Source organism: Taeniopygia guttata, chromosome 1 (genome assembly GCF_048771995.1).
Source record: "Taeniopygia guttata chromosome 1, bTaeGut7.mat, whole genome shotgun sequence".
Lineage (NCBI taxonomy): Eukaryota > Metazoa > Chordata > Aves > Passeriformes > Estrildidae > Taeniopygia > Taeniopygia guttata.
Window position 1 is genome coordinate 89,929,232 of NC_133024.1, and position 8,368 is coordinate 89,937,599.

Consider the following 8,368-nt stretch of genomic DNA (forward strand, 5'->3'; position numbering starts at 1 on the left):
ACCGCTTTCACTTCTCTCGGTTCGAGCTCAACTGCAAAAAAACCCAAACAAAACAACACACGGTTCACGGCTCTCTGCTACACAGAAACTGGTTTGGCCTCCTCAGCAGAACTCAAGAGCTATGCTCACCTCGGGAGTCAACCGGGAAATCAACAAAAACCTCCCAAGAGCAGAAGCCAAATAAACTGTAACCTGTGTTTATGCAAACAGGGCCAATTTAGAGAGTCTATTTGAGGATGGAAAAATGGGATACTAGAATAAAGTGACGTATTATTGGCTCCTGTCTCATCATGCAACATAAAAACAAGGATCAGTGCAGGTAGGCCAAGGTACAAACGCAGAGGAAGAAAGTAACATCACACAACACATTTCAGGTCTTTCCTTAGAACAATATATCTTTTCCCAGACTGTGAAAACCAACTGCAAGGATTCTTGCTCTCCCATAACCTTCTGAAGAAAATAAAGAAGTGGAGACAATGCTGAACGTGGTAACTTCATATCCTGCCAAGTCCAACCATCACATCCCCACCACCACAGAGATGCCACATCTATCACAGGCTGTATCACTCAGATGTCCTACACTGGGCCCTTTCAAAGTGGCAGCTGCAGGGAGAACTTTCAAATCAAAACCACAGAAATCACTAGCAAAAAGGAGCAATTACTCCTGTTTGCTCACTCTTTAACAATCACTAAAATCCTAACAACCATGTAACACAAGAGAAACACACAGGGCAAACATCCACTATAAATAAATGCACTCCACTGAAAAGACTGAGTCTAAAGCATCACTTACAGATTTGTTGTCATCAAAGGCATGCTCTTCTATTTCCTCTTCCAGTCTATCAGCTGCCTTCCTGACATCTTCCAGAATTTCATCAAGCATCGACAGGCTTTTGTTTTGGTGCTGCATGTTCTTAAGGGCTTCAACCTGGTGTTTCTCTGCTGCTAAGAGTTCAACATATTCCATTTCTTCCTGTTGAATTTTACAACACACAGATAAAGTGCTGGAAGGCCTTTGAGCAGAAAAAACATTTGACATAAATGTGTGCTTCTTCTGGCACAAAACATTTTATCAGTGGAATTGCAAAAGCAATATAGGTGTCGTGAAGATATTTAAAGATTGCTTTTTCTTGTACCAATTTTCATTGGGTAAGTGGGCAAGAAAACAAAACAACCAAACAAAACATCCACCAGTTGCCATTTCTATTACATTAAACAGCAGACCTGCTCCAAGGTTATGATCCAGAAAATCCAAGAAAGTATTTACTTTGAGAAACTCTAGGAAACATATCAGAGCCAAATAAAGTTTAGAACTTTGTGCTTTTGAAGGGAAGCATAATACCTTGAAAGCATAGCTATGCTATCTACAACAAACAAACAAATTGGATGTAAAGCACAATGAATCTTAACTTTATAGGCCCTTTTATAAACACAGGAAGAGGTCTGTTTATGGTTTTCAAAAATTACAGTAACTGTGGAAACAGGAAGAAAAAAAGAGCTGGGGTAGAGATGAGCAGCCAATCACTCTAGCCAAGCTTCATGTTCATGTTTCCCAAAAAGAATTTTTCCTATCAGAATCAAAACATGTGACTTTTCCCCCTATTTCAGTTTGGGCCTCTTATCAACTTGCACTGACAACTTCTGAAACTACTATGTTTCTGAAGTAAAAAGAGAAAATATACTGATATGGTTTGATACGGTGTGAAAATATTTCAGTAATTTCCCTGATAAAGTTATGATGCTTCAGGTTCAAAAAGAGAACTAAAAAGCTTAATTTACTAACAACTGGGCCTAACACCTTTTACACAGTTATTACAACAGTAACCAAACAGAACACTTTGTGTATTGACAGAGAACAACTTGAGGGTTTTGGGGAAAAAAGATTCTTTCCTTTACATGCCTCTATTCTTTTAAAGATTGTTGAAAGAACAGCTATAAGGAAACGCACGCAAGGGCAGCATTCCTTCCTTTCAGTTAGATTCAGGATGCTGACAATACTTGGATGAGAGAGACCCTTGTTCTGCTCTATTAAAGAGCCAATATCATTAAAAAATAAAAAAAAAACCAAAAACAAACAAAACAGGCAAAAAAAAAAAGCAAGCAATCTATAGGTCTGGCTCAATTCCCAGAAAGCACAAGTTGCTGTCTCCAGATGCCCTGCCCCTGCCACACCCATTTAGAAAACAGAGAACATAGATCTCACATAGGTTGTGGGTTTTATCTGCCTACTCTCCATAGATATCTTCAATAACCTGAGCTTATTAAATGGCCCTAAACACCTATGCTTAAATGACTGGAGTGTCTCCTCCTCCACACATTTGCAGATGGACATTTTTCCCCTTGGAACCCACAAGAACATGCACATAATTTGCTCAATTCCTTGATGCCAAGAGAAGAATATGTTCAGTACAACCAGTAACTGTAGCTGAACCCTTTTAAGATCCTGACAGTCGGATGAATGCCTCTGATTGTGAGGAAACCACAGTATTGGCGTCTGTTGGTGTTTAGAGCTATCACAGTTACACTCTCATGGTGAAAGTTACCCTAATCCCAAAATAACTCGAGCTGAGAAGAATGTAACTATTAATGTGTTTGGCCCAATGTCAACAATTAGCTCTTATGCAACACATAAGTAGGAGACAGTCACTCTCATACAGCCTCAAGGAAAAACATTTCCTATCTGTTGCCGTCTGCTAGCAGACATTGCTCGAAAGATGTAAGAAACAACCCCCATATGAGCTGCAGATTCTCTGCTAATTCAGCAACAACTTAGAACACTATGAAATCGATAATCATTAGATTCTTTCCCCTCAAAAATGGAAGAGGTTTTGGGTGAAAGGAGCCCATCCCACTCCCTTCTGTTGGCCAAGACAAACAGGCTGAACAGAGCTGTAGGCAAACTACATAAAAATAATCACTAATTTCAAAGAAGTTACCTTTCCCTGAATAGCAAGGTAGAAACGCTTTGAAAAAACAAGAGTTTAGCCTCAAGTTCATTCAATTAATAGAGATAAAGTTTTTTGTAGTCTATTAAAGTGGCATCTGTTTCCATCAAGAGACAAATGTGATAGCGGTAGGCTGGGACAACCACAGGCAATGGTGTCCATAAAAAGCACAAGTTAATTCAAATAAGCTGCTACATGATAAGCAGAAGTGCATCACAGTACAAAAACTGCGCTGCAACTCAGGCCGGGATTGGAGACACTCGATCACGAGGTACATACCAAGCAACCTCTCAAGCAAAGTAATACAGATAAGGATTGTGTACTTAATAGGAACACCTGAAAACATATGAGCAAAATGAAGTAAGATTAAGACTTTAGGGCAATGCTGATTTAGAATGCAGAGTTGCTGTTGCTCTCTATTATTTATTCAGAGACAAAAGCACACGCAGAAGAGGTTGCATCTTTACAATACTTGCAAGACATTTTTTTCCACCCATGTCTGATTAGAAGGCATCCAAGAAATTAGAAGCTAATTTAAAGGTAGGTAAGATTTTGTTGCCTTTTCCTGAACTTCCAAACAGGATCCTGGAGCAAGAGAAGGCAGAAACCATCTTCAGTGCTTCTTTCTTACTTCCCCCTGCCCACACTGTGAATGATACCACTACATCTTTTCACAGCAGCAGAACCAGCAAGAAATGAACCAGACATACATACATATCCCAGCACTAATGACTTCCAAGCATTTCTACTCAACAGAAATATAATAAAGGCAAGAGTCCAGCACCTCCTACAGTTATTAGTATTTTCCATTCACTCACTGTTTAAAAAATAGATGTTCTATGAATATACCAACAAAATAATCATTACAGTAAAATGAAACTGGGACAAAGTCGGACCTAATGTGTGTCTTATGAACTAAGAACAAGTCCAAAACAAATGTATCCCCTGCAATTTTCATCTTTTTGGCATGCATTTTTCCATATATTTTGTTTCCCTTTATACAACACTTATAAGGTTAGAACCACAAATACTCTGTTTAAATAACCACATGCATGGCACAAGAAGGAAGGTGCAAAAGATTGCTCACTCAAGTAAATATTTTGATATTACAAAAAAAGCCTATATGATCCACTTCAGCAAAAGTAAACTTGACAGGATACACCTCTAAAACACAACATTGTACACAAAGGCCTCCTTCTAGAAGAAGCACCATTCTCAAGTTCAAGGATAAATTACTTCATTATTTTACAGTAACATTACCAAGAATTAGGTAAATGGGAAACAAGGTTCTGGATGCTGCTATTTTACAAGCTCTGAGGAAGAAAAAAGGTGGAAAATCAAGCAAAGCCCATGACAATTTCTATGACATTTCTATGCAGCAGAGGCTGCCACTACCATAAATTATCAATATACAAGTCATATAAAGCAGTTCATTGGAATACATCTAGATCCAAATTATTCCCTATTCAAATTTGTTGTAATTCAGACTCCATTTCCACTGCACAGAATCACTCCAGTCTGCCAAGTTTACATCCTAATTTCTACTTCCACTAGCCTATCTTGGCACGATTTACTGGACACCTTTACCACACGTAATTTCTTTCCAAATTCACCTGTCAAGGTTCTGCACATTTCTCGGCACAAATGCCCTTCAGAGACTCTCACAACTCAAATGCTAAATGCCAATTACATTTTTGTTCCTTCTCTTGCTCCCTTGTGCAAGGGCAGCCTCTTCTTTTGGAAGACAGAAAACAAAGAAAATTCTTAATATATTTCTCCAGTGGCTGAGGGTAGAGAAAGGAAAAGAGCAATTTAAATACCAAATACATTAAATTACATTTTCTCTCAATGGGAGACTTTCAGTACACAGTCTGAGCACTACCAAGTCCAAAAGACAGTGGCAGACTGTGCTCAACCTAATGAGACATGGGAACTCAAACTTTCCATTAAGTATCTGTGTTTTTTCTTGGCAAAGTTATTTCAGCTGACTCTTTCTTGGAAGCACTGCATTTCAAACCTGCACTTCTTAGGCTAGGAGTGCAATACTGAGTTTAAAATGAAGTCACCTACAGTTTTGCATGTCCATTTTATTCATATCTATACAAACATGGAAATGAAAGGCAGCGAGCCATTCTGTTTTAGCTGTGGACTTTGAGCAATTCTCATTTAAAATGGAAAAAACAGTATTTCACCATTTGACGGCATTATTTCCATTCAGCTAGTAACACTGGCTTGTCTACTGCAACTGTACTATGTGCACTGATTTCACCCTTCGTATTCCTCTCCTTTTAACATTATATTCGCCAAAGGTCTTACGATTACGCTTAGCTTTGAGATAAGAACTATTGACTTCTAATAAGTTTTAAGCTCTACACCAGAATTACTTGTAAATTTACTAATGAAAACAAATACTCCATTAAACAGCAAACACTGCAAGTTTTATGTAGATATCTTTTTTTATTAAAACAGACTGAAACTGTGCCATAAAAAAATGTTAAAATCACAAGTCCAATATGAATACTTTAGCAACAAACATGGGGAAACCAACCTTAATTGCAGCTTCTCTCAAGGCCTCCAGTCTCTGTCTACTGCTTTCTTTCATATTTACAACATCTTTGTAATCACCCTGTAGAGCTCTCTGGAGGCCATGGATTGCCTGAAAGACTGAGTTTTCACTTTCATTTAGCTCCTTTTGGAAAATTTCAAAGGTGTGCACCTGAAAAAGCTTCTCTTCATCAGACAGTCCTGCATCCTTCTCAACTGCTCTTATGGCATTTTTTAATTTGTTGAGAACAATGTTCTTTTGGCGAAGAAGACCAGACAGTTTTCTGCAGCTCTCCGACACCCACTGCTTCCTCTGAGTGATAACAGCTCCTTTCCCACGGTGCAGCTTTATTGCATGCTTCACCACATCTTCACGTTCTGCAGGGTTTGCTAACGGGCCACAAGGCAGCGAAACCAACGTCCACAGGGAAATAAATCCAGTCGCCTTCATCCTTCACTTTTTATTCCTCTTGGGAGAAACTGGTAATCCACAGCTGTTTAAAGCTTTCTGCTACATGGTTTCTGCATCTCCAGTATGCACACCAGGCTGCAAGATAGTACCAATCAGTTATCAAACATGGTCATGTTGGGCCATTAGATCACACAAATGTAGAAAATAAATCCAAGACTGCCCCAGCACCACAAGCTTTAACAGAACACATATAGTCTTCTTCACTCAACATTTATGAAAGCCAAGAAATAGTCCAAGGTTTCTGACAGATTTTTGTTTTCCCCTTGACTATTTCCTAGATAACATTTTATTTTAAAAGCAGTGACTGGAAAGCTTAGTCACTTCACATGGTACTCATCTGCACTTCTTATATGAAAGAAAGGCCTTTAAAAATATCAGGCCATGATGTCATAAGCTGCATTTCAACACTAGAACTCACTATTCTTAGCTGTCAGTAAATCTCCTGTCTCTTCTAAAACCTATCCTAAAACATTGTATCATAATCGTTTGTTATTTAGAAAGTCTCAGAAGCATTAACAAATTCAACTACACACATTCAACAAAACATAACAATGAAAAAAACTTAACGGAATCAGATTACATTATAAATCATAATTGTGGAAGAAAGAACAGCAAAACTTTCTGAACTTCTGACTGCTACTAGTTTGGATCAAATACCTCCTTCACCAGAAAGGCTGCAGGGCCCTGAGGCACTTTACTTCAAAACCTATTAGGGATCTTCAAGATTTTAAAGAAAATTACAAAAACACAAACTCAATTCATTCAAAAGTTCATTTCCCAGCAACTATTTGAAAATCTATACTCAAACTGCTATATTTAATTTTAACACCAAGCAGGACAGAATTTAAAAACTAATGTCCTTCCGTCAGAACCTAGAAGGAACTACTGACATTATTGCACAAAATAACAGTTATATTTTCTTTTAAAAGAACCCAAACAAAGATAAAAACCCTCACAGCACAGTTACACAAACCAATATATAAAATTGTGTACTTGGCATTCTAAAAACTCACATCAAATACAACATGTTAACAGATCATGAATACAGCAAGTATTTCCCGAAAAATTTAGTTAGTCTTGATCATTGGGCCAGCATCCTTAATCAGGAACCAACACATGGACACAGTCATCTGGAAACAGCCTGCCTAATAGAGAATCTCATTTTCCTCCAAGGCAGCAGCAGTCACAGTCCCAGATACCCAAGCCAGCCATCATTGATACACAGAATGAGCTCTGAGCAACCTGAAAGCATAGGAAAATAACAATCCTCACCACCCGGCAAAGTTCTAGAAGGAAATGTAAGGAAATATTTCTTCATATATGCAAAGTAATGCTCTTCCTCTTTAGTAGGCTTGGAGCAGAGATTTTGCTAAATATATATTACAACCTATTTCTGCAAGAAAGAGGAAGAAGAAAACACCTAGTGTTTTACTCATCCAAGGTGAGTAAAAGACTCTACTGAATGTCTTACGTGGTACATCAAACCACATAACTAAATTTTGAGCAGAGATTTACACCAGCAAAGTGCAAACTTAGCACTGTGGTTCACACATGGGACAGTTCTGTTTCAGTGCTTTTTTGCTTGGCTAGCAAAAACTGTTTAGAGGAGTGACACCTAGGGCAGTGCTCAAAAGCCTGCAAGGGAATAAAGATCTCACGCACCAAAATAAATAATGTGATACTGAACACACACACACACAAAAAAAAAAAAAAAAAAAAACCACAAAAAACTAAACCAAGGCAAAAAAACTATCACTCCTCTCCATTAACCACCAGTAACTATCAAATCGGAGGGAGAGTCCTTATTTAAGCAGCGTTTGCTTCCTGCTGGATTGCAGCTCATCGTCTCCCTTTTCCGTCCTGAACACGACACTGTAGCACCAGATTTCATCAAGCGGATAATACCGGGCCCTGCCTCCAGACCCCTCTTGCAAGTCCTTCCACGACCGTGGGTTCGCCTCCACTCGCCCTTTGCCGGTCCCAGCTGCTCCGGGAGCCGCAGGCCAGCCGGGGCCGTGCCCGCCCGGCACCTGAGCGCGATGGCCGCTCCCGGTGCCGCTCCCGGCGCCGCTCCCCGCGGCAGGCCGGGCGGACGGCGGGGCACAAGGCGAGAACAGAGGGAGGTAAGTGGAGCGCGGGGGAGACCGGCCCGGCTTCTTTTCCCTGATGGCGGCGGAGGGACGGGGGAAAAGAAGCGGCCGGCGCTCCCACAGCGACGCTCACCTGAGGGACGGAGGAAGGCCCGCAGCGGCGGGGCGGGCAGGGCGGGATCGCCGGGCGGCGAGCGCGGGTGTCAGTGGGCGGCGGCCGCTGGCGGAGGGCATCGGGGAGCCCCGTCCTTGCGGCCGCCCCTCGCCCCGCGCCGGTGCCGAGCGCCGGGGCGGCGCCTCGGAGCGCAGCTGGGCGG

At 40.7% G+C, this 8,368-nt stretch overlaps 1 protein-coding gene across 3 annotated transcripts in view; it reads right to left on the reverse strand.

The window, feature by feature from the left end:
• TMCO3 (transmembrane and coiled-coil domains 3) overlaps positions 1 to 8,325 on the reverse strand; it is a 34,319-nt gene extending 25,994 nt beyond the window's left edge. For all 3 annotated transcript variants that reach the window (XR_003961737.4, XR_005981167.2, XM_030279528.4), the window contains exons 1-3: positions 8,185 to 8,325; positions 5,494 to 6,036; positions 794 to 973 (exon numbers count right to left, since the gene is read on the reverse strand). Coding sequence is in view for 1 of the 3 variants with exons in the window: in XM_030279528.4 (XP_030135388.1) it covers positions 794 to 973; positions 5,494 to 5,940 (627 nt within the window). In the remaining 2 variants the exon portion in view is untranslated. The remainder of the gene's footprint in view (positions 1 to 793; positions 974 to 5,493; positions 6,037 to 8,184) is intronic.
• Between the last annotated feature and the right edge of the window lie 43 nt (positions 8,326 to 8,368).